The sequence below is a fragment of the Mustela erminea genome, chromosome 5 (assembly GCF_009829155.1).
Source record: "Mustela erminea isolate mMusErm1 chromosome 5, mMusErm1.Pri, whole genome shotgun sequence".
NCBI lineage: Eukaryota > Metazoa > Chordata > Mammalia > Carnivora > Mustelidae > Mustela > Mustela erminea.
Window position 1 is genome coordinate 1,574,995 of NC_045618.1, and position 27,980 is coordinate 1,602,974.

Sequence of the window (27,980 nt, forward strand, 5' to 3'; positions counted from 1 at the left end):
TCACTGTTGCTGTTCCTGTCGGTGCCACGGTGGCATGGAGGGTGACCAGGGCTCCGAAGGGAAGCAGGAAGAACTTGGGGAGCCCACAAGCAGGTGTGCTTACGGAAGAAGGCGGCGCTTGTGAGGAAGCCCCATGGCCCGCGGCCCTCCCAGGCTGTCGGGGGGCTCTCGCGTGCACGCAGCTCCTCCTGCCTGTCTCGTCTCTGGGAACGCGGGCCCTGCCTCTGCTGTCCCCGCCGCTCACAGCCAGCGCCCCTCCCTGACACGGCTGCACTCCTGTCCTGTTGGGGGTGTCCTCCTCCCCCGTCCTCCCCACCCGCCGCCTTCCAGCACGGTTTGGCCCCCACGTGCAGACCAGCCATGCTGTCTCCTCCCTGTCCTCGCTGGCAGGGGGTGGGGGTGGGAGAGGGGGCATCGCCCAAGCACACTGTCCCTCCCAGCCTCTCCCATGCCCTGGACGGACCAGGACGGGGCCGGCCCGACTCTGGGCCTGGAGCCCGGCCTTGCCCACGGCGGCTCGGTGCCTCCTTCTTGCAGCTGTTTAACCGGCCCCACGACCACCGGGTGTGTGCCCTTCGTGGACAAGCGAGAAGTCAGGACTCGCCTTCATCTGTTCAGCGGGTCTGTTACCTGTCTGTCCGGCGTCGGTCACGGGGCTTAGATGCTGGGACGCACTGTTAGAAAGGACGGCGGGGTCTGTGCCTGCGAGCACGTACGTCCGGTCTGCTGGAGGGCAGCGTCTGCCCGGGGTCATGGAGCGAAAGGTGCCGGTGCGGAAACGCTCTCTTGCCGCGGCAGGGCAGTTAGGCCTGTCCCCCACTAGGTGGCGCCGCCACACAGGCCCTGTCCCGGCTGCTCTGGCTTCAGCTTCTCCGACACTTAACGGAGCGCCGCCCCTCTGGCCCCTCCTAGGCCCCCTGTCAGCAGGTGACCTTTGCGGTCCGACCAGCTGCCAGGTGCTGCTGGTGCTCCGGGCTGCTGGACCACCCTGCAGGCCACAGAGGCAGCGGCAGCCAAGCCCAATGCCCACTCACCCCTGCTTCGGGTCCATGGTCTCCGGGGGTCTGCCCGATGGCCGGGGCTCAGTAGCCCCATCTTCCAGCTAGTGGCTGCTGAAACCGCTCTGAGGCCCGGCGCACCCCCTTTCCGCGGTCGTCACCCTGGTTCTCCCGGGCCGCTTCGGGAGGAGGGTGCTGGGCAAGTGCGCCGGCTGTCCCGGGAGGGGGAGGGACGGTGTTAGGTGGGCCCGGGGTGGCCTGCGAGAGCAAGGGGAGGCCCCCTGCGCCCTCGGACACCCCGTGTTCTCTCTGTGGGCTTTTCCGCATCTGTACAGTGAAGGGTTGGTCTGTGGGGTGGGGATTTGTGTCATTCTCTGTTCTGGGTGTCGATGGGCCCTTTCGACTAGCGTCTCTGACTCTCAGGGCTGAATACTTAAAAAAAAAAACTAAATTCTTTCTCTTACTTCTCTCTTTCTAGAAATTGTTAGCTGGATACAGATTTCTCAGAATGGTCCCCCGTCTCCTCCCCCACGCCCCAACTCCTTGATCGCGTTGGGGAGACGTAGATTTCTTTAGAAAATAGACCGCTCGTTTCTTTTCCCAGAGGAAATGCCCGTTGGTCGGCCTCTGGGATTGGGCCATTGTCACTGTCGTCGACGGGGTGTCGGGAGAAAGGGAGAGACGGGGCGGGCGGGAGTCCGGTGTGTCATCGTCAGCTGGAAAACGGTGACTTTCCAAAGAAGCATTTAGGCTAATCTTCTCTTTTAAAAGAAGAGGATTCTCTAATTGAGTAGAACCACAGATGCCCGACTGTACGACCGTATTCTCCTATTTACAGCTTGAAAAAAGGGACTGAAAGGTTTGAAAATTAAAGGATTGCCCGTGGTCTGTCAGGCTCATGTGCAGGCCAAGAAAGCCATGGTCACCGTGTTAAAGTCAGTAAAAACAGAATTAATGTCAAAACAGCGAACTATTGTTCAGTAGCTGATACGAATTTCTCATGATGCTTGAGCACAGGCCCCATCTTACTGCATTTTTTTCCTCATCAAATTAAATCTGCCTCGTCCCTCCCGGCTCGGCTCTTAGAACCTCCCAACTCATCTTTCCTGGGCGAGATGCACCTTTTCCCTGGGGTCATTTACCACCCTTTGGGCCTTCCCTAGCTCAGAGGCACCAGGAAGGGGCCTGAGATGTTGAGTCAGTTGTGGATCTTCGTGAGAAGCTCGTCCCCCAGGGGTGCTCAGGAGCCCCGTGGAGGCAGCCGGCCGGCCAGCTGTCGTTAAATCCAAGTGGGCTGTTGGGAAGTTATAGCGTTGAAAAATAAACAAATTCAGGGAGTCAATGGAGGGATTTAATAGCTACTAAACACAGATGAATGGAGAATTAATGAATTAGAAAGTGGAATGAGAGAAATTGCAGAGCATTTAGCACAGAGACAGAGTGAGGACACACGGGTGCGCGGCCACGAGACAGAGGTGAGGCCTCCTACTTTCGTGGGCACTGTGGAGCTCCGGTCAGAGACGGCAGTGTGGACAGGGCCACCGGGGGTCGGGTCATTTTCTGGACTGAACGAGCGGCCCTGAGCCTCAGAATCTCGGGCTACAGCGGGTTCTGAGCAAGGTAAATCAGAAGAAACGCAAACCTAAACCGAGTGTAGTGAAAACAGACCGTAGCAAAGACAGAGAGGACCAAGGGAGCACGGGGACTCCACGTGACTCCGAAGGGCTCCCCACAGGAGTGCCGTGCCGGGAGCCGGAGGTGCCCCTCCATCCGTGGCTTGCTCAGATGTGGTGGGCTTCTGTTCCCGTGGCCCCTAAGTGACACTGTGTACGTGGAGTCCTGATGGTTATGATTCTTTCCCGCCTTCTTCAGTGACGATGGGCATTTCAGCGGCATTTCTGTGGGATGACCTGCAGGACCTTGGCCCTATTTCAGGTCCCCAAGTGTATCCACAAGGTTCAAGTGAATTAAGTACTTCTCGGAAGGGGACTTTTAGGAGAGAAGACAGTTCTGTGTATCCGTGCACGGATACAGGAGAAGAGGTGGACATGTGAGTGTGTGACCCCTGTCGTCTTCCTCCTGTGGCCAGGGGAGAGGACGGTTGAGGTCTCTGCTGCTTCTTTATGTAGCTGTGGGTTGCTGGGGGCAGCCAGGCCTCAGAACTGCTGTCCCCGTACTTTCTACTTTGAGCGTAGCCAGAAGAGCGCAGTTGGCTTTAGGGCATCATCTTTGTAGAGTAGAAGGGAGCCCCGGCTGCCACCAGAATTCAGTCTCTCTCGACCTTCTGTCCAGCCCAGCAAACCCCAACTTCTCTATGGTGCCTGTCCCCAAGGCCACTCGGTGGGAGTGGACAGGGCTAAGGGAAGGGAAGGCATGGTTGATGCAAGGTTATGGTCATTAGTCATGTGACCATTCTACCTTGGGGTCCGTGAAGAGGGAAGGGTGTTCCAGTGATCTTGACCAGGTTAAATTACCGTGTTGAGGGGAGCATGCTTCCTACAGGGGAATCGACTTTCAACTTTCAACTTGGTCCCGTTGAGCAACAGTGTTAGCCAACCCAGCTGCCATGGCAAAGTGCGGTAGACCAGATGGCTCTGGTGACACAAGCTCATTTCCTCCGTTTGGAGTCTGGGAAGTGCAGGATTGAGGTGCGGGCTGGTCTGGTTCCTGGTGCGAGGGCCCCCTCTTGGCATGTGCTGTGTCCGCACAGGTGGGGACAGGGGGACAGGCTCTCTGTTGTTGCCTCTTCTCATAAGGACACTAATCCCAGCAGGAGGCCTCACTATCAAGCCATCATCCAAACCCGGTGGCCTCTCGGAGACCCCGCCTCCACGGGCCGTCGTGTCAGGGGTCAGGGTCTTGACACAGAAATTGGAGCGAGGTTGGGGAGGTACAATGCCGTTGACAGCACCGGTGCAAAATTAGTTTCGTTGGATGTTACTGTGGCGATCCACGTTTGGGCCATAAGGTCATAAACCCGAGAGGAAAAGGTGAGGACAAAGTGACATCAGGAAGGGGAGTCCGCGGGGGTGGCTGGTCAGGACCCAGCCAGGGGGCTCCTTCCCTAAGACACGGACACGTGTGCCTTTGTCCCTCAGCTACGTGTCTTCTACGGCATGTTTTAAAATTATTTTCTGGTTCACAGCTGACTCTGTATCGGACCATCCCTCTCAGTTCTGAGCTTGAGGACGTGCTGAGTGTGGCACCCGATACAGAGTAGACGCCCAGATTCCATCCGGGAAGGCCGCGGGAGCGCTGTGCCTCCGACGGAAGGAAAGCGAGCTTCTGCCGGCCGAGTGAGTGGGAGGCGGCTCGCCACCTGGTCTGGGGGAGAAACCGAGTCCGGCTTCCCTGTGGAGACGGGAGTTAGCTGTGGGAGCTGTGGCACGGTACGCCAGGGAGTGGAGGGCACAGAGTCCGTCTTAGGAAGGCGTGAGCCATCTGTCTTAGGAGTCCCCGTGGTGACACCCGGCCTGCTCGCCACTCGGGGCTTGCTTGGTGCACTCTTGGACACACACGGAACTTACAAGCCCCCCCCCTTTTTTTTTAACATTTAGGCCGTGTCAGGTCTTGAACGTTCTCTGCCAGTCCTCAGAACCCGCCTCCCTGACACCTCCGTGTGTTCTTGACTCTGACCTCTGGGGCATCACGGTCTGCGTGTCTCTTCCCTACTTCCTGCCTGTTGACCCCGGGCCCTGCCACCCACTGACCTCTCTGGGGCTCCTGTTAGGGCCATCGCCACCAGCCCATCTTGAGCATGGTGGGTGCGGTCCTCGTGTGTGCTCTGTGCACCCGTGGGCCTAGTGCGGGGGCTTACACACCACCGCTGTTTGCACAGTAAAGCTGCACGTGTTGGTGATGGCGGTGTTGGTGTTGGTGATGGTGTGTGGTGTTCCTCGTGGGCCAGAGGGCGCCTCTCCCCAGCCCCGCCCGAGGCAGGGCTGGGCACTCACGCACTCTGTCCACGTCCGTGCGTGGACCCCAAGTGTCGCAGGGAAGCTGTCCAGCAGTGTCACCGTCAGTGCTCCTGTGCGTTCGACCTGCTGACAGTTGCTGGGACATTATCTCATGAGGCATGAGGATGCTGCATGACTTACAGACGGACAGAGTCAGACTGGGACTCACCCGGTGTCCTAGGAGCGCGGGGCAGGAGCCCAGAGCTTCTCCTGTGTCCCAGCCACAGTCCCGTGTTCAGCCTGACACAGTAGCGGCGCAGGAATGACCTCACTGGCTGAAGTGTCCTTGTCCGATCCGTGTTAATGCTGGGACTGGAGGAGGGCCGGGGTCCCAGGGAGAGGGAGCCTTCCCCTGGGCTCCGTGTCCCACCCCAGATGCATGCGCACACGGCAGACATTTTCGGTTTGATAGGAGGGAGCTCTGTTCTCTTCCAGAAGAGAAAGGCAGAGGACCTCGAAGGGAGCAGAGAGCGACTGTTGATTGCAAGCCAGCGTCCCTTTGCAGACAAGCCCAGCTTTCTCTCCAGGTCCCCTCCCCATGGCCGCGCCGGTCTCTGGAGCCGCCCAGCAGTAATGTTTCTGCGTGGAATGACCCGAACCCTCGGGATTGATTTGTCACCATCTTCACACCGGGAAGTGGGTTGGAAAGATGGAGGGTTCGTTTTTATGCAGTGAGTGTCTCTGGGAGATACTGTCTCTCGGAGCTCAGGGCCTGCGGTCGCAGCTTTCTGGGTAGAGAGCAGGGGAATTGAGCTCGACCGATGGGGGCGTCAGAACCTACGGGGGTGGCCATGGTCCAACATGACCAGCCCCTGGCCACCCTTTCTCCTCACCTCCGGGGGCCTGACCAGCCCTCTGGTGTAGGAAGCAGAGGCCCCCTGTGCCCCCACAGTTCCTCCTGCTTCTCCTGGTCCCTCCACTCTTATGGTCACACCCACAAGACATCACCCTGAGAAGGTGGCCACAGGTGCCTCTTCCTTCCCCCCACCCCCAAGCCATTAGGTCTGTCCTTCCCTTAGCACTTCGGGGCTGGTCCCCAAGACTAAAGCCGCTGTCCTAGGGACACTGCCCCCCCCCCCCCCCCCCCCGCCCAGGCCTTCCGCCTCGATGCCACCACCGTACACAGCCTTCCCAGGCATGCACTAGAGTGAGTGGGATTGATGCTGTGGCTTCCCCACTCCCCAGGCCCAGCCAGCCTCTCCTGGTACCTGTCCCCTGCCCCCAGGCCTGGCTGCCCACCCTCTTGAGGACTCCCAGTCTGAGGGAGTCCCACGGAAGACAGCAAGCATCGACCGGTGTCATGTGTCTGGTCTAGCCGGACAGTCCAGTCTGTGGCAGAGCTGCCCAAGGAAAGCCTTTCCTCTTCTGGGAGGTCACTGTGTGTTCCCTCTCGGGACAGCCTTCGAGGACGACGGTGCACCCGAGCCTTCGCCTCTGACAGGTCTGGCACGGCAGCCTCTTCAGATGGCCGGTGGGACGGACTGCAGCCCGGGGGGAGGGTCTGGCTCGGTGCAGAGCCCGGCCGTGCTCTCCTGGGAGCCCAGCATCCAAGAATGGGTTTTTCTCAGGGTGAAAGTGCAGAGTGGGTTCCCCACAGCTCAGCTCCTGCAGGGCGTGGGCTGGGATGAAATATCCGTGCACCTGCAGCTCTGCTGCGGTCGGCCGGCTATGTGAGCTCAGCCCCCTGGGCTGCTTCCGGGGCCAGATGCCTGGGCTCCTTGGCAGAGGACAGAGGTTGGCAAATCAGGCCCGATCGGCCGCATCTAGCCTGCTCCTTTTTTTTCTGTGCCCCACAAACTGGGAAATAGTTTCACATTCTTAAATGATCGGTATTGGGGGGGCATAAAGGAACGGTCTCTCGTGATTTGGAAATTACATGACATTCTAATTCCGATGTTCGTAAACTGGCGCCCAGCCGGGCACGCTCATGCACACGGCATCTGTGGTTGCTGGTGGACAAGAACCACATGAGTGAGTGGTGGCCACGGAGATCCTGTGGCCTCTGAAGCCTGAAGCAGCCACTCCCTGACCCTCACAGGAAGCACGCTGGCCCCCGCACAGATGCTCCAGGCCGAGGGGACCTGCTGCTGGGGCCCGAGCCTCTGGACACTGAATGACCATCCTGTGAGCTCCAGGAGCCCTGGTCTTCGGCAGCCAGAGGGCGATTCTCACAGTCCCTGAGGGCCTCTGCAGCCTGGGCTTCCCAGGGGCGCCAGGAGCCTCAGCAGTCTCTCCCCCAGGAGCCGCCCACGGCCATCTTGGAGACCTGGGCCGCGGGCAGAGGTCGGGCCACTGAGGACAAAGCCCAGTTGGTCTGTAGCGCTGAAGAGCACAAGAACAGAAAAGAGTTTCCAGAGCCTTCCGTGCGTGCAAGCATTTTTACTATTTTGTATATTTCACAGTTAGAGAGTAATTTGCTGTTTAAAATTGAACGTAAAAATCTCTTTGTCAGATGACGCATGAATACATTCATCAAGGCACACAGTCAGCAAGAAAACCACTTTGTTTCATAGATGGTTTCCGAGAGGACGTTGTATCAGTGGAAAGAAACGTGATTTCCTTAACCGGTTTGTTGTGCAAATGGGGTGTGTTCACGTTTATTTTTCCCCCCTATTCAAGGAAGGCATTTTTACAGAAAGAATTGCATTTCAGGACCGGGGAGGGTCATCTGGTTTTGTTAGGGTTCTCCGGGTGCCCCTTGCCCCGGGGCGCCGTAGCAGGGAGTCTGTGGGAGGCCGAGAAGCAAAGCTGCCGTTCCGGACGCCCCTTACCGCACCGACGCTGGTGTGCCGTGGGCGGCCGTGTGTGCCCCTGCACCGCCAGAGCCTGAGGCTGAGTCAAGAGGGACAAACCCAGGGCAGGGGGTGTCGGAGAGAGAGCCGGGCTGAGGAGTGTGTCCGTTCCCGGGTGCTTCTGTGTCTGGGAGAGGCCGAACATAGGTGGGCATCAGAGACTCCAGGGGCAGCTCGGGGTTGGGGGCAGGCAGGGGGAGCAGAAGGGACGGATGGAGAGGGATCTGGGGAAAACCTGAGGTGGGGTGGGCGGGACACAGGTGGGATCCAGGAGGCAGGGACACGGGGACACGGGTGGAGAGGAGGAGGCGGCAGGAGGAGCTAGGAGTTAGGGGGTGAAGCCAGGAGCTGGGGTGACGAAAGGTAAAATGTCTGCGCTTCGGGAAGGGGTTTCATGAGTTTCCCGAGTCTTGAGCGCAAGGTGTGTGGGGAGGGGTGGGGGGGTCAGGTGGAAGGTGGGACAGTCCAAGTCCTCTTTTGATCATTGACCTCTGGGGGATGGCGAGAATCTGACGAGTCGATGTGTGTCAGCCCCTCGGTACCGGGACAGGCACACGGCAGGTGACTCAGAAGCTGTCACTGTGCTGGTAACTTGGAGAAAAGCAGGAAACATTGAGGAATTCAAGTGAAGGTCACAGCATACATTACACGGGGCTAAGTCAGAGGCCGTATCCTGCCCAGACCAGTGGCCGCAGGTGCCAAAGGTTTTACACGAAAGCTTGTGTAAAAAGCCCAGCCTCCATGCAGCAGCCCTGAGCTCGGAAGCTACAGAAGCAGGAACGGGCCCATGGGCAGCTCTTCTCTGAGGGCGTTACTGTGGCCGGAAGGCTGGAGCCCACGGAGGCTCCAAGAGTGAAACCCAAAACGAAAGGAGCCAACGCCCCAGGCCGCCAGGCTCTGTAACCCGCAGAAGGAGAGAACCGCAGGCGAGAGCCGGGGCCGGGAGGCGGGATGACGGGGTGCACCAGACGAGCAGCTCGCAAGGAAGCGCAGGGTGGAGGCTGGCCGAGGGCAGGGGTGTGTGTGGCCGGGCGGCTCTGGAAACTCGCTATGTGTGAGGAAGGACACCTGGGGACTGGGGGCTCCCCGGGAACTGGGCCTCAGGGAGGGCGAGACGTCCCCCTGTCCGGATGAGCCTGGACAGGAACCCAGACCCAGGGGTGCCGGGGGCTCACCCCACAGGGAGCGGTGCCGCGGCCGGCCGCTCTCTGTGGAGAGGACAGAGCCTCCCGTCCCTGTCACTCCTGGTGCGCAGCAGCCGAGGAGAGACGCAGGGTCCCTCCCTGGAGGGACACGCGTGTTCCTGTGGCCACCGGGACCCTTTGTCCCTGCCCGTGAGCTGGCGGCGTGCCCCCGCCTCTCGGAACTGATTCCCTGTATCTGCTGCGCATCACCTTTGTTTCTCACGTCGTGTTTGTCCCCTTTCCTCTTGTGGGGCCTCCCCTCCCCGTCCCGAACCTCCCTGAGGAGCTCCTGCTGTTCCCGCTGTCGTCAGGGACCGCGGAGAGCCACCGCCTTACTGTGGGAGCTCAGGAGCCTGCGGGGACGCCTCCCCTGCCCTCCCCTCCCCTGCCCTCCCCTGCCCTGCCCTCCCCTGCCCTCCCCTCCCCTGCCCTCTCCCATCCCTCCTCTGCCCTCCCCTGCCCTCCCCTCCCCTGCCCTCCCCTGCCCTCCCCTCCCCTGCCCTCCCCTCCCCTCCCCTCCCCTGCCCTCCCCTGCCCTCTCCCATCCCTCCTCTGCCTTCCCCTCCCCTCCCCTGCCCTCCCCTCCCCTGCCCTCCCCTGCCCTCTCCCATCCCTCCTCTGCCTTCCCCTGCCCTCCCCTGCCCTCCCCTCCCCTGCCCTTCCCATCCCTCCCCTCCCCTCCCCTCCCCTCCCCTCCCCTGCCCTCCCCATCCCTCCCCTCCCCTCCCCTGCCCTCCCCTCCCCTGCCCTCTCCTGCCCTCTCCCATCCCTTCCCTGCCCTCCCCATCCCTTCCCCATTCCTCCCCTGCCCTCTCCCATCCCTCCCCTGCCTTCCCCTACCCTCCCCTGCTCTCCCCGCCCCTGCCCTCCCATCCCTCCCCTGCCCTCTCCCATCCCTCCCCTCCCCTCCCCTGCCCTCCCCTCCCCTGCCCTCCCCTGCCCTCCCCTCCCTTTCCCTTCCCTCTCTCATCCCTTCTTTGCTCAACCCTTGCCCTCTCCCACCCACCCCCATCCCCATCCCTCCCCTCCCCTGCCCTGCCTTCTTCTCCCCTGCCCTCTCCCGTCCTTCCCCCATCCTCTCCCCTGCCCTCCTCGCCCCAGCCCTGCCCTCTCCTACCTCTCCCCTCCCCTACTCTGCCATCTCCTCCCCGTCCCTCCCCTCCTCATCCCTTCTTCTGGGATGGGCTGCAGGAGGCCCAGGGTTCACAGATTTCACCAGCGGGGCTCTGCTCCGCTCCCCAGCTCTGTGTTCAGAGCCCCTGGACAGCCGCCAGGGAGCCCAGAGTCCCGGGGCTGCTCATTTACTTTCGGCGACGTCCCCTGCACTGTCCCCGACTGTGGGAGTAACATACTCTGCGTTTTCACAACTTAGAGGTTACAGAAACTGCCACGTGGGAGATGAACGTCCGGCGTAGCTGTTGGCGGTGCCCTCTCTTTGGTGGCCGTGCTCGAGGACCCGCGCGCACACGGAGGCTGTGTGCGCACACACGCTGGAGGACCTGTGCGCCCAGGTGCACACACAGGGGCGCTGCACGTGCGCACGCCGGGTGTGCGTGGAGGTCAGCGAGGTGCTCTGAGTGCAGAACGGCTGCCGCTGAGGGCCGTCGGGACTGGATGCATGAAGATCTGGCATTTTCGCAAGACAGGTGTCACCGCTGTTTTGTTACTGTTTCCCGGCCACCCCGTCTCAGAAGTCTGACGTCAGCTCAGACGCCGTCTGTCCAGCTCCGTCTATGGCCAGGCTGCCCTGTGCTCCCAGCACGGTGTCCCGTCCATCGGACCAAAGCCGCGTCCGTTCGCAGCGGAGTCTGGCGGCGGGACGCCGTGTTGGCTGTTCTCTGTGTTTCCCTCATGTTCCCTCCGCCCCCTCCCCTTCCTTAGTCCCTTTGTTTTCTTTGTTGCGTTCGGACGGATGATGGGTTCCTGTAGACTGACTTGGGGTGCCTGGTTCCGAAGGCTCCCCGGGTGTACTCTTGGGGTAGCAAAGCTGAAAAGTTGGTTGTCAGGTCCTCCTTACAAAGACATGAAAGCTTCCAGGTAGAACTTTTTCTTTTTTTTTTTTTTCTTTTTTTTTCTTTTTTTTTTTTGAGGTAGAACTTTTTCTTGAAAGGCACGCGACATAAACAGAAATTTAAAAAACCGTTGTAAGAGTCATTAATAGCCCTTTATGATCACGCAGGCCAGAACAGCAAACAATTCTGCGGGGACACGTGCTTGTTACAACGCGCCGCGATCATCCCTCTCCTCCTGCTCTGTGTCTCCGCTTCTGGCTCGGTGCCTCTGTTGGTTCTGGGGGGTGGCATGGTCATCGACAGGTGGCAAGCACATGCATTCCCTCAGTATTCCTGCTGTTTCCACCAAAAATGTCCTTTTGCATTTAAGTATTTTAAAGTTCTTAATAACTGGTTTTGCACATGTAATGTATCGCTTTCACCGCTCGGCCGTGGGTGACCATGCATTTCACTCCCGCAGCAGCGCGTCTGTAAACCACCTGGTTGGGGGAGTGGGGACGGGTCCCACGCACACCGTCCGTGGGTTAGTTCGTCTGAGGCGCACTGACAGTCGAAAGTGAGTGTTCGGGCTTGCAGGGTGAGCACACGCGGCGTGCCTTGTTCGGAGCACTGAGGGTGGTGACTGCGGGCGCAGGCGCAACACTGACCGGTGTGGTCAGTGGTCCCGGCTCGCACACCAGGGCAAGGGGTGCTGGACACCATCCTGCGGGGCATTCCATGGGCTGTCCTTCCCAAGGCCCAGGCGCTGGCGCGGAAGGCCAGGCCGGAGAGAAGGTTGGAGGCGGGAGCTCTGGCAGACCCCGCAGACGGCTGTTCGCGTGCAGGATTTTGCACCACGAGTGTTTTCCTGCACATTAGTCCTTGCTGTTGTGACAGTCCACAGTGGAGTGGTTCTTCTCGTGGTGGCCATTCCATCCTGTGTCAGCTCCTTGCTTTACGCCGGACATTTTAGCGTATTTGGTTTCTGCCCGACCCCCCACTGTATCTGGACGGCCGACGCCTCGCCCCTCGTGGCCCCGGCTGCCACGCAGAGGCCCCTGCAGGGGTCACAAGCGGTCCTTGTCCCTTTCACTGTCATTGCTCCTGCTCAGGGCTCCTCCGGAAGACGAGCGTGGTCTGGTCTTCAGGCTTTCCTCCATGCAGCGTCTGAGCTCTTCCCCAGCCCCTGGTCTTTCTAGTGCTTTCCAGTCTGCGCGTCAGAGCCCCCTGCAGACTCCCACCGGCAGCCCAGGCCCGGCCCTTTCTCCTGGGGCATCAGTGCTGCTGTGCCACGCTCTGGTCCTGAAGACTTGGGCCCCGGTGGGTCACCACAGGGTCTCAGCCAGGGCCGCCAGGAAGCCCTCCTTTGGGGCAGCCTGTCCACTGACAGACCCCAGGCCTTCCCCGCGGGTGCTCTGGCCCATCTTCGCCAGGCTGCAGAGACCCCCCTTTCCTGGGATGGCCTCTGGCCGTCAGATTAGTTTCCAGCCCGAGACAGGCAGGGCTGGGGGTCCCATCATGAGGGAGTGGGCTGGGGTGGAGTTTGCTCTCAGTGTCTTGCTCCAGAGTCATGATCCCAAGGTGACCCCTTTCCTCTCTTCCTCGTAGCATGACCACTTCCCTGTCCTCTAGCTGAGTCTGTGTTTTCTGCCCTCAGGGCAGGGGCGCTGGGACGTCAGACAGCAGGGAGGCCGGGGACTCTAGTGGCGGTACAGGAGCGGACCCCCGAGCGGACCCCCAAGCGGGCTCTGGCACAGCACCCACGTTCCAGAGGGCACGACGCATGCCTAGGGCAGCCCAGGCAGCAGGACTGTGCCTCCGCAGCCCCGTTAACTGAGGCAGGGGCTGCCTTGAAACTGGTTCCGGTTGTTTAATGCTAAAACCTGCCTGTCGGCTGGGAGCGGCTCAGACACGGCCGGATGCCCGGTGTCCAGGCTGGAGGCACCAGCGCGTAGAGACAGGGCCTGGCCTCTTCTCATACACGTCTGCCGCCTCCTCCGTGCTGCAGAGACCCAGGGCCTGCCTGTTGGATGGGGCTGCCTCGCGGACAACATGGGCTGGTTGAAATGTAGCAAGGACCCAGGTTCACAGTCACCCGACTCTCGGGCTCATGATCTTTCTGTACATCGTGCTATAAAAATCCCACCCCATGGAGGGCTTTGGGGAATCATGTGCCCCGCCTTCCATTCGAAAGCAGAAGGGACCCTCCCTGGCACTCCTTTCAGGACGAACCCCTTCTAATCCCCCTCCCCCCAAGATGTGTTAATAATAACGTAGACAATTCAGACATATACTGTGGTTGCACAAGAAACCCAAGTCCCCGGTTTTTCAGAACCTAAGCAGTTAATGTTAGAAATTTTGCTGCAAATAAATTGATCAGTATGCAAGACAGTTGTCACGGCTGAATCATGGTCCACAGTTAAGGTAAACAGATCTGTGATGACATTTTCTGAGCAGAATACAAATGCAGCTCATTTCCTCCCAGAGGTCCCTAACATTTCTTCTGCACGGATAACAGATTCTCCCAAGAAGGTGCTGGTCACAAGGAAGAGAGATCTTTGTTTAATCCCTCGGAAAAGGTAGGGCTGTAATGTGTGCTGTGCTTTCGGGGGAAAGAATGTTTCTGAGAGAGATGGCTGTTGGGGGGAGGGTTTTTCTCTGCTGAGCTGCCCCCCTTACCCCCCACCCGTGGAGAGATCCTTCTGGCTTTTCCTCTGTTGGAATTATCATTAAAACATCATGTTGTTTATTGTGAAAGTTTGCGTGTAATTGATTTTTTTTTTTCCCAATGTGAAGATCGAGGGGTGTTTTTCATACTGAAATGCCCATGCAAGAACAGGGGGACGAAATGTCTGTCACTTCCTCATGTTCCTTGTATCTGGAATGCTCTCCCGTTCCCCTTTCCCCGTGTTTTCGCCGCCTGTGCTGTGTCGGAGGAATCCTGCACAATATGTCTGCATCTGAAATGTGAGATGGTCTGGGGAGGGATGCTCCACCGTCAGCCAGCTCTGAGTTCTGTGTCATGGCGAAGCTTTCAATCCCTCGGCTTGCACTGATGTTAAAATGAGCCGGAAGCCTCACCAACTTCGCATGGGGCGGGTGGTCCTTTTGCCCGTGTGTGTCACGGGGAACCGTGCTTCCCCGGGGGGCAGGGGACCGTCTGCATTTGGAAGCAGACTGCGGAGGAGAGAGGTGTTCTCTCTGCTTGTGCCTTTGCTGTTGGCTGTAGCCTGGGACCCTGCGCCGAGGTCTGCAGCTGAGGGCTGCGTGTGAGGCCAGGGAATAATTCTAGATCTCATGGGAGTCGGAGCAAGGTCCAGGGACTGGGCATGAACCGGGGGTGGGGGGGTGGGGGGGGTGGGAGGGGCGCACGCCCCTCGAGGGCGGGACAGGGTGGGTCTGCCCAGAAAATCCACAGCAATTGAAGGAATCCATTTAGGAAAAGGGCACCTTTATGTCCTGTTTCATTGCTCCCAGGGCGTTTTCCTTGCCAGGAAGGCACCACTGTGGCTACCTCCAGGAAGCCTTCTTGGATCCTCCCGATCATTCCCACAACGCCTGTCACTTCGCCCAGTGCGCAGCTCTCACCAGGAGATTGCCCGACTGTGTGTCTCCACCCGAGGCGGAGGGTGGGGGGTGGGGGGGGGCTCTGTTCCTCTCGAGTACCTGGCTTCTGCCACAGCTGCCGGCTCAGAGCTTTCAGATGCTGTTTGTAATGGAAACAGGGTCCCATTTCATATAGCTGCCCTGCGAGAGGAAGAGAGGTCCCGATGAACTCTGTTTGTTAGCGGGAGAACAAGTGGAGAAACAGAGTCACGCACAGGGAAGCTGGAGCTCGGGCCAACCCCGCGCTGGCGCACGACTCTCCGAGTCGACGGACAGAGGGAGGTGTGAAGGCGCGTGCCTGGCCCTGGCTGCAGAGTCCCCACAGGGCAGGCGTGCGGCACGGCGGACGTAGACCCGCCACCAACCCACCATATTGTTCTTCCTCCTCCGGAAATTTTTTGCCCCATCTGGTCTCGGTGTAGGAGGATCAGGTGATCCGGCTCTTTCGAATCTTCCCTTTCTGGGAGTTGACGGTAACATAGGGAGTATTTTGAGGCACTGACATCATCTCTCTCCTCCTGGATGCCCTCTTTGCGATTCCGTCGCTCTGGCCCTGCCATCTTCTACCTGGACAGCTGCGACCTTCCTGGCTTCACAGGAGAAGCACAGGGATGGTAAGAGTAAACACGGGGCTCCAGACCTCAACTGGATGGGGAGGGACTGGCCGGGGACAGGCTTCCCTGGGAAGATAATGTTGGAGCTGAACTGAACGACTGTTGGGAGTTAGCTCAGTGAAGAAGGAAGGAGAGCTTTCCTCCCCCGGGGTATAGCAGGTGCAAAGGCCCTGAGGTGGGTGGGAATGTGGTGTGTCCAAGAAGCTGACGGAGCTGTGTAGCCGGAGCTCAGGAGGTGTGCTGCAGGGGTGGACGGCAGCCTGGCCACATGGGGACGGGCTGACCGTGGCCGGGAGCTCCACGTGTGTTCCAAGAGCAAGGAGAGGCCACTGGAGGAGAGAAGCAAAGGCGTTGGCAGATCTGGCTTCCGTGAGGGTCGATGAGGGAGAGTAGATGCGGGGGGGGCGAAGGGAGGAGGTTCTACCGCGGGAGCTGGCCGTAGAACCCAGAGGTGGAGAGACCTCTGGGGTAACAGCAGGATCTGACAGCTGTGTGTGGGATCGTGGCCACACTCCTGAATGAGATGAGGTGCCCTGGGAAGAAGAGGGGTGGGGAGATGTGGAGGGGCCCAGAGGCGGCCGAGAAGGTGGGGCCTGGGGGCGGGAGGGGCAGAGCGGCCCCTGCAAGCTGAGGAGGGAGGTGTGCGGGTGGGGGGTCACCCCCAAAGAGGCCCTTCCCTGCCCTGGGACGGGCAGCTCTCCAGCGGGGTGATGGGGACAGAGGTCTGGCTGTGGAGGGCTGCGTGGGAGCCCAGGAGGCCTCAGGGTGACACACAAGGGGAGCGGGTGGCTTCTCCGCACAACCGACTTCCATTTGTACGATTGAAAACCTGTTCCCAACCTCGATTTAAATGTCGCCGCGTGACGTTCTGTCATAGGAGGCGCTCTCGGTTCCGTGCTGCGCTAGACGACTCTCCTTCTTCCGTGTGGTCAGCGTGGAGAGGGGAGGCGTGCGGAGGTCAGGGTGAGGACCGTGGCCTTCCCTCCCCTGCGGTGTCTGCTGGGGTTGCCCTGGGAAACTGGGGTCTGGGACTTCTGGGCCCCACAGGTGCACCTGCTCACGGAGGCGCTCTGCGGGCTGTGTCCGTGGCAGGTTTGGGACGGGGCTCATGTGTGCATCTCGGTGTGAAGCCCTGTGGGGCCCCGGGCAGGGGAGCGGTCAGGGAGGTCGGGGGCAGGCACGTTCAGGGTCTGTCTGCAGACCCCCCTCCCCGCTCCCTGCAGTGGTGCCTGGGCCCCTGGGGGTTTAGAGGCTCCATGCTGTGCAGGGTGGTGGTGGGAGGGGTGGCCCAGAGCAAAGCCTCGTCTGTGCTCCCCCTCCTCACGGCCCCTTGCAGCGGCCTCCCAGGACCGTGTTGCGAGCAGGCCTGCTGTGCATTCAGGAAGGCCTCTCCTAGCGCCGTCCCCTAAAAATGAAATCACAGAAGCAACTTAGCTCCTTACAGTAAGACAATGATGGCAGGTTTTGTCAGCATCAGTGCGCGCGTGTGTGTGTGTGTGTCTGTGTTGACTTAGGCCACATTTAAATGAGCTTATACTTCGTGCCCAGCATCACTCCAGGGTTCTATGGATATGAGCCTCTTTCATCTTCCAAACAACTTCCTGAGGCCCTTCCCATTAGGAGGCCCCTTTTGTAGTTAGTAGATGAGGCACAGCCAGGTTATGTGCTCAAGGGTTCCGTAAACACACGCACGCACACAGGCACACGATGTCTTAACAGCTTTCTCTTGGGGGAAAATAAAAGGGCAGAGCACAAATTACTTCTGCCGGGTGTCTCACAGCAGTGACCTTCCTTAATCCCCCAAACAAGGGTACGAGAACGTGGCAGAGTTCCTGACGTCACAGATGGGGACTCTGCAGCGTGGGGAGGATAAGTCGCTTGCCCACGACCCCAGGGCTAAATGGAGTGACCCCAAAACATGAGGGTTTCCTGCACATCACACGACTTCCTGTCTGGGCTTCTGACCTCAGGACATCCCCTGTCACCCCGGCAGAGGGCGGGCTGCTTGCCCAGGCTCTGTCTGAGCACCCCGAGTGGTGAGGGCCCTACGGTGGCTGGCCGGGCACACAAGAGCCCGCTTGGCCCCTCACCGGCTGTGTGGCTGGACACGGCCCCTGCCTCTTTCCGCCCACGTCCCTCATCTGTAAAATGGGCTGACTTGACTCCTGTCTTGTACGGGGGAACACCAACACACGTGACGAGCTCGGAACGTGGTTGGCATCCAACATAAACCTTGCCGTCTTTATGCAAAAATATTTTAATTATTTGCCTATAAAACTTTTATCTTTCTCTGTAAGCCCATCCATTCCGCTGTCAGCCGGTCCTGTTGGTGAAAAGGGTTCCCCCTTTCTTTGTCTTGTTCGTTTATCGCTTCTCACTCTCCAGCTGTCTGTGCTTTTCACCATGTTGTCTACCAGAAACCCTCAGAAGATGTTTGTTATTCTCGCCGTGGTCATTAAATTAACACATCATTAGACTCACATTAAAGTAACACATGTTCATTGCAAAAAAAAAAAAAAAAACCTATATGGAAAGAGTTTTTAGGAGAACATAAAACCCCACTCAGGTTCCTACCCCAGAAAGGGCCACGGTAACACACTGCTGTCCCTGCATTTGTCTTCCGGACCCATCCCGGGCAGGTAGCCTCACACGCCACGCGAGGACCTGCTCAGGTCTCAGGGTCCGCGCTGCCAGCGCCACCCTCGGAAGGGCTGAGCTCACGTGCACCCCGCGGGAGCAGAGGAGGGTGGCGGGCGTCCGGGATCGTTTCTCCTCTGCCTGGTGCAGCGCTCAGGTGCCACTTTCCTTCATTTTGGGGTGAACTTGGAGCAGGTCTACAGTGTGCTTACAAGGCAGCTTCAAGCCCTGCCTTGGAGACCCTCACCTCTGAGCTGGTGGGAGACCTTCCCCTGTCCGCCCTTTCTGAGGGGACATCCCAGGACTTATCCTCCCTTCTAGTCAAGTCACGTAGAAAAGTTGCCAGATTTGGGGACCAGGTGTTCACTTTTCCAAGGAAGACCGACAGCTGATCCCATGGGTTACAGAGGAGAGAAACGCGTTTCTGTAATGTCTTTTACAGGAATGCATGGAGGGTGACTCCCGAAAGACACTGAGGTTTAACCTTTAGAAAAGTGAATTTTAGTTTCATTGATTGAAACTTCCACTTGGCTTATTGGAATCCAGAACATTAGTTCAGTGACCAAAATGGCATTTCATAAAATGATAAAGTGAATAAGGTTTATTCCTGAAATAAACCTTAATAGGAACAGGAGCAGATTTCCTTATCTCAAATAAGCATTTCTATCTCAAACAAGCTGGTCATTCCCGTTCAATCCAGGACCAAGCAAGGTTGCTCCCCAGCACCATAATTATGACCATTTTAATCATTGTTTCTTGAGCAGCATTCTTTCCCCCAGACCCTGTGTTGGGCTCTGCACATGTGCTATTCTTAATTTTTAGAATGACCCTTCAGCGTAGATTATCATGACTTTTTGACCAGAGTGGCCTGGTCACTCTTGTAGTTGGGAAGTGTTGAGTTGTGATTTGTCACCAGCTGTGTTTGACAGCAAAGCCCAGGGTCTTGGGTTACCCAGGTCTGGGCTATTATTACTGAATGTTGTTCTGAAGTTCTGGCTCATGAAATAAGACATGAAAAAGAAACGAAACATCTCCCTGTTGGAAATGAACATAGCATCCTTATTTGGAGTCCACAGGTTTTGTGAGCTTAGAAAGTTCACAAGAATCAACCAAAAAATGATTAGAACAAATTAGAATTTGGTGGGATGGCAAGATACAGGATGGTGACCCTGGACCCCCTTCAGCCGGGCACGCGCGTTTTGAAGGGGTGACACAGGGAACGGCGAGGGTGGGAAGAGCAGCGGCTCCTTCGCGGCTGTGTTGTGGGCAGGGAGGGGGGAGGGATGGGGTAGGGGATCTCGGGCTGACCCTGTGCAGAGCCACATGTGGGGCTGGGGCGCGATCTCATGGCCCTGAGATCATGACCTGAGCCCAAACTGAGAGTCAAAAGCTTAACTGACGGAGCCACCCAGGCGCCCCTGTATTCTGGGATCTAAATGGAAGAAAAAGCCAGAAAGAAGGATGCAGGGAACTGGACGGTGAGGGCAGTGGGAGGAGGTCCCCTGCTGGGTATCGGAGCACGGTGTGGGGACAGCAAGCACAGACCGCGCGGTGACCGGCAGAGAAATGGAGACGCTCGAGGCAGAGCCACGTTCAAACACAATGTGGGAGAAAAGGCGCATCGCGGCCCTTGTAGGTAGAGGAAGGATTCCTGAATGAACTGAGCTTGGGACGCTTGACCTTTGCTTCTGCTAGGGACTGAGTTATGTCCCCCAAATTCCCGTGTTGAGGCCCCGGCCCCCACTGCGACTGAATCTGAAGGGAGCGCTGTTCGGTGGTAATCGAGAAGGGAGCCGGTGAGGAGAGGGCCGTGGGCTTGGTGGCCTGCGGAGCAGAGGACATGCCAGACCACCAAGAGGAGGTGGCCGTCCGCAAGCCAGGGAGTGGGCGGCCACCGGGACGTGAGCTGGCCGGCACCTTGGCCTTGGACTGCCCAGTCCCCAGACCGTGAGAAAACGGAAGTCCGTTGTCGGCAGCGCCCGGCCTGCAGAATTCTGTTACAGCGGCCCGAGCTGACCCATGCATCTCCTTCAGCCTCTCTGTCCGAAAGCGTTCTCTCGAACCACCGAATCTCTCCACCTTCAAAGCAAGTGGCAGACTGGAGAGAAATGCCGTCAAGTGTTTTCAGACCATACGCCGGAGTCCTCCCGTTGTTACCGAAGGGGCTTGTGCAGACAGATGAGGAGGAAACGCCGAGTCCCCGCAGGAGAGGATTTCCTGGACGCCTGGCGCTGGCCTCCCATGCTGGGCCGCCGCCACCACTGCGTCACCCCGGGCCGGTGGGAGCCTCTCACCTTCACCTGTGATGGGAGGCCCCAGCCCCAGCTTGAGGGTGCTTGGTGACAGGTGTGCGTGGCCGGTGAAGGTGGGTCTGTCTCGGCACACCCGCCTGCCGCAACGCCTCCACGAAAGGCCCCGTGTCCACGGCGGAGCCTGCTGGTGTCCCCCTGTCAGCTTGCCCTCCTGTCCCGCACAGCCGTGGAGGGCTCTGGGTGGGCTCAGTGGGGTCTTTGGGAGCAGGTGGTCGTGGGCTTGCCCTCACACAGCCGGCCCCTCTGCTGGGCAGCAGATGCTGACCCACGTGGATGTCCAGGGGCGCAGACAGGATGCTGACGTGCGGGGAAGACTGGACCCGCCCTGCCCGGACCCCGCGTGAGCAGTTGTCCGAGGACAGGGTTGGACGGCAGGTGTTCCCAACCCCTTGTCTTGTAGCCGGATTTCATGGCACTTTACTTTCTGTAACTTGTATTACAAAAGCAGTATTTTTGCCTTCCAGAAGTAAAATTGGATGACTGTCGTTTTGTCGAAACGCACATTGTCTCCCCCACCTTTCCCCCCTTTTATGATACGCCGGTCTAACCAAAGGTAAGCACAACTTCCTGATACAGGACTTCTCAGTACGTTTTTAAAGGATGTTGGAATCTCTAAGGATAAGCGTGTGGCTTTTCCTACTTTGCTGAACCAGGGGACCTTTTTCTCGGAGAGTCTTAAGGGTCTGAGGTTCTCTGTGGCTTATTTTGGGAAGTGGTGACTTTAGTCCTCACTCCTGTTCGCGCTGGTGGCTGCTCTGCCCTCCACTTGGTTGGGGGGGGGCGGGCAATGGACTTAATCTGTGTCAGATTAAGTTGAAACTGTTGCAAGCGGAGAGGATTCCTTTAAGAAATGGATTTTTCTCCCTTGAGTACTTCGCAGTTGTGTGCAGTAGGTTAAAAAAAACCCAACCCAGCAACTGTAACAGCTCTCCAGTTTTTGTGAACAGAGTGGAGTGGCTAAATTAAGATGTTGTCTGTTAGTATTCGAGAATTCTCCTTCCAAACTTTTCCGTGGGATAGTTGGAGTTGGTCTTAGAATGTGTTTATTAAACACGATGTCTTCGGATGTAACGTGGGGCAGCCGTCCGGTGTCCCCCTGGTTTCTGGAAGGAGGCAGAAGGCAGAGACCCACCTTGTGTGAGCACTGCCCGTCCCCCTGATAAGGGCCCAGATTCCCTTATTTATCCTGACCTGTTTTCTTGAAATACACTCTAGTAGACCGTGGCGTCCTTCTGAGCCGTGTGAGAGCTGAGCGGGGCAGGCGAGCGCTGGGGGAGTTTCCCTCAAGAACAGGAGGCAGCGTCGGAGAGGACGCTTGAATATTTATTTAATATTGGGAGGAAAGTGGTGCCTGAGTTGAAGAACCTTCTGCAAGGAGGAAGGAAAACTCTTGAACTGGGTGGTTTCTCTGAAACTGGGCACACTTGACATTGCCTCAACGAGCTTCCAGAAGCTTCTAGCTCATAAGAAGTAGTGCCCCAGGGTCGTGGGGCCAGGAAAAGCGTGAGCCTCAACCCCCACACCTGCGTATCCCAGCAGTAGCCCGTATCCTGGGGAGGCCTGGCTGTGGAGAGCCGGGCCCCTCGGACGGGCCGTCGTGGAGTCTGTGTGGGCACTCGCTGTCCTTGTCATGAGTGGTGGGGCCACACGGGCCCCTTTGGTCATGGTTCTGAGGATTCGGGATGGGGAACAGCCTTTCTACCTGCAGGCAAGGGCCCAGGGTGAAGGCAGCTCACCGGGGGCCCGGCCACAGGGGACAGACACCCGACTTCTGTGCGTTTGCTCCGTCTGGATTGGCTGCTCGGGCTCTGGCCACACTGCCTGGATCCGTGGAAGTCTTACCCACCGCCAGGTCACCTGGCGTCCCTTCTGAGAGTGGCACGTCCACGCTCTTCTTAACCACTGACACTGAGCATGGGGTTCTGCCCGGGATGGGGTCCTGTTCCAAAGCAGGAGGGTAGAGCCCAGCTGGGGGAAGGGCTCCCCTGAGTCACATAACCAGCCTGGGCTGAGTGGCCCCAGGGCCTTGGGCTCTCTTTCCGGCTGCTGCTTTTGGGACCACTGGACAAGTTTCTTGTTTGTTCCCTGAACTGATAAAACCTCTCTTCTTGGCTGTGTTCCAGAAATGGCTTCTGACATCCCTGGATCAGTGACATTGCCTGTGGCCCCCATGGCGGCCACCGGACCCGTGAGGATGGCCGGGGCCATGCCCGCCCGTGGAGGAAAGCGGCGTTCTGGGTAAGCAAACAGCATTTCCAGGAACGGCTTCATACGTGTTGCGCAACAACTCTTGACCTGTTAGGGAAATGCTGTCTCTCCCCCTCCCGGAGAGGAAAAGCTCAGCAGTCTGCCTGCTTGTTGAGATTTTGCAAGATCCCCAAGTATGCATGTGATTTGCCTCTAAGTGTCTGCCCCAGCGGCCAGCGGGGGCCTCCTGCTTGTCTGCCTCCTGGTGGGGACGTGCTCTATGGTCCTGCTGGGCCCTGCTCAGGCTGTCTCTGGGAGCAGGGAGCTCATGGGGACCCCTGTGTGAGCATGCCAGCCAAGGGCAGTGCTGTGGACCGAGCCCCAGCCCCCGTGGGCTGCGAGGAGGCCCCATCGCTCGAGTGTCCGTGGAAGCCGGTCTCTGCCGGCGGGTGTGCTGGAACTCTCAGAACATCGGGCCCTCTGGCCCCACAGCTAAAGGCCAGGTGTGTGCCTCGTGCACTGCGTTGCTGGTAAAGCTGCTGAAGGTGGAACATGCCAGGACCAGGAGCCCCGGGGACATCGCCCTTGGGCTGACGGACCCCAAAACCGCTCCTGATCACAGCTGTGGCTCCTGTAGTTGCAGGCGGGTATCAGAAACACCAGGCAGCTACAAAACTCCCTGCGGGGACAATGAGACCTACTCCCTGCGGGGACAATGAGACCTACGTACTCACACCCCGCTGTCCCCCAGGCCCCTCTCCACATCGAGTCCATGTGATTTTCGATGAACTGGAGAATATCGGTTCTCGGGAAGTAGAGTCAGCTTCTCCCCTTAGTGCCGCTTCCAACAGCCCAGGACTCCCCAGGAGCAGGGAACACACTGTCCCCAGCCCCAGGCCTGCAGGGTGGGCTCCGGTGCCGGCCGGCCGTACTCCAGACCTGCAGTCCCTCTGGCCAGTGTGGCTCTGGAAGGGGCGGGGGACGGGCGTGCAGGGAGGCCTGGAGTGGGGTGCGCGCCCGTGCTGCAGGTCTGGGTCGTGGGGGAACACTGCTGTGTGCACTCCACGGTCTTGAGAGGGGGGTCTCAGCTTTGGGTTCATACTGAGAGGGTGGGAAGGGCTGGGACACCAAGCTCAGTGGCCCCTGCACCAGCTTTCCCCTGACTCAGGAGGGCTCACTCCCCGAGCCCCAGGACAGCGGGCGGGGGGCTGGTGCTCAGGGCAGGTCCGTGGTACGCTGAGTCGGCGCCTGGGGCCCAGCTGGGCAGATCTTCGAGTCCGGGGTCTCCCTGCAACCCCTCACCCCCAGCGCCGTCCTGTGGGAAGCGGCTCTTCCAGCCAGTGGGCGCTGAGCTGAGCGCATCCGTGCCGCTGCGGGGAGACGGGCCCTGTAGACCGTCAGTGTGCTGACGTCTCTTCGCACAGTCCAGGTGTTTTAAAATTATTTTCGATGTGTGCGCTCTCTCACTTCTGTTCCCTGGAGACAGAACGCTGGTGCGGGCCCACACCTATTTCTGGAGAGGCTGGCACAGGGGGTGGGTCGGGGTCTGGCACGGGCAGGGATGCGCAGGCCAACCCCTCTTGGCAGGCGAGCAGCCCTCTGAGCCGGTTCTGGGCCCCCACCAGGATTCCGGTGCTCGTTCCTCCCACCCCGCACGGTCGGTGCTGGGGGTCTGCGTGCGGGGCTGGGCTGCTGGCCCCGAGGCCGACCCTGGCCCACGTCCAGGCCCTGACTTCCGCGGCCGACCTGGCTGACGACTGGACACAGATCAGGCTCTTTTCTGAAGACGTCCCCAGCTGGTCTCACACGCACGCGTGCTCACATACACACACACACACAGCGTGCACGGGAGGCAGGGGAGGACCCCGAGTGGGCTGACACAGAGCCTGGAGGTCATCCCACCTCCAACCACGGGAGTCAAACATCAAGAAAAGACATGAGATTCAATGGAAGGGACCGCAGTGGCCGACACGCTGGCCACTTGTGCAGGTGTGGCGTGGGCCCTTTAAGACAGACGGGAGGCCTGTCCCCCACTGTCTGCTTCCTCTTCCCCGTCTCTAGGCGGGGAAACGTGCACGTGTGCGGGGCCGTTCTACCAATAATTCCTGCAGCTGCCATCGTGCATGGCTCGTCTGCGCTTGATTACGCCCGAGCAGCCAAAACACGTAGCTGAACGCCGCGTGAGCCTGTGGGGCGCGGGAGAGACAGAGGGCTCGGGTCGGGGAGAGGAAGGGGCAAGAGGTGAGCACCTGCTTCCTGCCCCTGTCCCTAACCCGGTTCCCAGGGCTGGCCTCCCCTCCGTCCCGGTGCTTCCAGCCGTGCAGAGCTGGCCCCTGGCGGGTTTGGGGGTCACTGGCCGCCTGCCTGGCCCACCCCTGTGGGTCCCTTGGGCTTGAACGCGCTCCCCCGTCCCTGACGGCCTTCCCCGGAGCCACCGGCAAGCTGAGCGCCCGCCGGCCCTGGGACACAGGTGAAGGTGCAGGAGTTTCTGATTCTTTGAAAAGTGACTCCACACGCGTGGGAGAGAGGAGCGGGGGCCAGTCACCTTGTTCTCTTGCGTCAAGACCTCCCTGATCTCCGCGCCAGGGGGTCGGCGCCCGCTTCTGGGGAAGGGGACAGTGGCGGGGATGGGACGGGCTCTGCCCCCAAAGCCAGACACTTGTTCTGGCTCCGCGGTGGCCGGCCCAGGCTCCGCAGCAGGACTGTTCCTGCTCCCGTGGCTGCCCGTGCTGTTAGCAGGAGCCTCGGGCCCACCCACGGCCCTCTCGTGCTGCCGCTCCGGGGCCTGCCCTTCTCCGGAGAGCGTCTGATGACTGCCCTTTGATAATGCGCGGTTGCGACCCAGTCCCGGTCCTGGGGACTCCCGTTGCACACTCTTGACTAGTTCCAAGCTCAGAGGTGCCTTCCTGGCATTTTATCAACCGAGAATTCTCGCTCATTGACGGGAAAGGGAGGCAGTGCGGCTTCAGCCCGTCCTTTGAAGACTGTCACAGCGTCCACGTGTCGTTCCGAGTCCTTCAGCGTGAACACAGTGGGACGTCAGAGTCGTAGCTGGGTTTCTCTCGTTAGCCAGGTGCTTCAGGGGAAGAGAGACACGTAAAAGACATAAAACAAAGGACGATTTACTTAGAGTTTTTATAGCAGAAGAAAGAAGCCCAGCTACTGTGGGCACGGTTAAAGCAGGGGATCCGCCGTGGTGACGGATGGCCATGGCAGCGTCCTGGGGGTGATGCTCTGAGGAACCTGCGTCCCCAGGAGCACGAGACTGGTGGGGTCAGGGGCGTCGCCCCGAGGACCTGACCAGTCGTTCGTGGACTGATGTCTCTTCCAGGCTCACGCCCACATCACACTCTTCCGAATGACAGAATCTGATGGCTGCACACATGTGACCTCCTATGCATGGACGGGGAGGCCCCCTTTTGTGGTCTCCAAGTTTCTGTAGCAAACCCGAGCTCCCCCCGACTCCAGGAAACCCTGGCTCCAGAGTGGGGCTGCCTCTCCTTACACCCTCGGTTTCCTCCACGGAGCCACAGCTCACCTGGCCTCAGTGGGACCGTGTCCCCGCCCATCTGCACCATCAGAGTCCAGGGTAAAGAATAGAACGGTCTTCCCGAAAACCAGGGAGACCAACCACCCTGGTTGGCCTGGGTTTTTCCCCAGTTTTAGCACTGACGGCCTGTGTCCTGGGATGCTCTCAGTCGGGGAAAATCGGGATGCTTTTCACCCCAAACACCCCAAAAATCCTGCAGGATGAGGCCAGGGGGCAGACCAATACATGGCATCCTGCCGGAGCCCGGGTATCACCCTGCCGTGAACATGAGCTGGCATCTTATGCTCGCTCGAGGCTTTGCCGCCTGCTAACATACGTCCTGAGGAATTTTGAAAATGCAGTTTCTTCCAGAACTCTGAAATGTCTGTGGCCCCGGGGGGTTGGGTTGTGTCCGTGTGCTGCTGTTCCCGCGGTGAGCACTGGAGGTCAGTGTGGCTCCGCGGCTCTGCGGCCCGGGCAATTGTGATGGGCCAGCGCCGCTGTGGCTTCTGGCAGAGGGGAGCTGGTGGCTGCGCAGGCTGTGGACGGCTTCGCTCCGAGCGGGAGTCCCTGCGTTCCGCTCCCACTTGCCCACAGTGCAGGGGGGGGTCTCCCACAGCCACCTGGGGTCCACGTGTCACCGCATGGTGTGCAGGCCGTCTTTCACTCTCCTTTCCCTTCCCAACCCCGTGTCCTCCCCGCCTGCCCGGCCCCGGGGGCTGTGGTGTGTCCATTTTCATTGCTGTCGCCTGTCCCTACTCTCATCTAACTTAGCCTTTGCTCTTTGCTCCTAGAAGCCCGTGTGGCCCACGTGCCTGGAAGTGTGGGGTTCTAGTCTCTCCAGTCATCCCAGACAGACGGGTGCCCAGGTTAGGGCCGTGGCCACCCAGCATATATGCAAAACAAAAATCAGTGAATGGTCCCATTTTAAAGAAGAAAATACTCCTTTGTCCTAAATCCAGTCCCTAAGTTCCCCGAGTTAGTGCCCGGCTGAGAGAAGATCATTTGTTTCATTTGGGTCCTCTCCTGTGTGTGTGTGTGTGTGTGTGTGTGTGTGTGTATGAGTGTGGGGTCGTGTGTGTGCACGTGTGGGGGGGGTGTGAGTGCATGTGAGTGCGTGTGCATGCGTGTGGGTGTATGTGTGAGTGCATGTGCGTGCGTGGGTGTGCACGTGTGGGGGTGTGTGTGAGTGCATGTGAGTGTGTGTGCGTGCGTGTGGACAGAGCTCTGCCTCTACCCCTGGCCCTTCCTTGTGCTCTGGGCCTCCCGTTCATTCCCCGAGTCACTGTTACCCACCAGAGCCAGGGGTGGGGATCCCGTTCCCCCCGAGGCCAGCACACCCTCATTCCTGGGCTCAGCTCTCTATCCTGGCTGCCGGGCAGGCCGGCTTCCCTTCCACGTGGAGCCCACGGGACTGCATGTCTCCGGGCCCCTCGGGTCCACTGAGAGCGGGATGGCAATGCTGGGGCTCTGAGGTGTCCCCCCGAGACATTCCCCTGAACATCCCAGAGAATGAGGACATCCGCACTGTGTCGACTTTTGTCCTTGGAAGTTTCCGGGTACAGTTCACACGCACGAATTACCCTGGCACCTTTGGGGTAACGTTAGCTGACCTCAGAGGGGCCTGGTGTTTCGAGAAAGACAGTTTGGGCTATTAGGGAATCACATACCCTTCGAGACTTTTCCATTTATGTTTATACTGAGAGGCTCAGGGAAATGGGTTCTAAGTATTGGGTGAGTTTTAAGGAGCAGACGGGTCCTTCGGGTCGCTCCGGGCCCAGGTAACTGTTTCTCGGTCCCCATGCCTTTGTTTGGGTTTGGATGTTAGGGGACAGTGGCCTGGAATGCCCCTCCCTGACTCGCCCAGAGTGGCCATGTCGACCGGCAGCTCGGCCCCTGCTAGCCCGCACCGCCCCGAGCGCCTCCAGTTCCCCGCGAGCTTTCTGAGCCGCTGACAGCAGAGCACAAGATAAAGGATGAAACGCAGGTGGTATTTCCTGAGGGCTGGGACTGGGATGCGTCTGGCTGAACGAGGCAAGGACCCCTGGGTAGGGCCAGCCCCTCGGGTCGCCCGTGGAATGTTCTGTCTGTACTGAACCTCCTCGTGCTCTTGGCTTTTCAGGATCGACTTTGACGACGAAGATGGAGAAGGACCCAGCAAATTTTCAAGGTGA

At 59.1% G+C, this 27,980-nt stretch overlaps 1 protein-coding gene across 6 annotated transcripts in view; it reads left to right on the forward strand.

Annotated features, from left to right (window-relative positions):
• Positions 1 to 27,980, forward strand: part of ARNT2 (aryl hydrocarbon receptor nuclear translocator 2) — a 142,634-nt gene that overhangs the window by 14,248 nt on the left and 100,406 nt on the right. For 4 of the 6 annotated variants that reach the window (XM_032341922.1, XM_032341925.1, XM_032341926.1 and 1 more), the window contains exons 2-3: positions 22,214 to 22,328; positions 27,929 to 27,976. In XM_032341922.1, the coding sequence (XP_032197813.1) occupies positions 22,214 to 22,328; positions 27,929 to 27,976 (163 nt within the window). Of the gene's footprint in view, positions 1 to 13,367; positions 13,501 to 14,985; positions 15,142 to 22,213; positions 22,329 to 27,928; positions 27,977 to 27,980 lie in introns of those variants that run through there. The other 2 variants (XM_032341924.1, XM_032341923.1) reach the window with 2 other exon arrangements.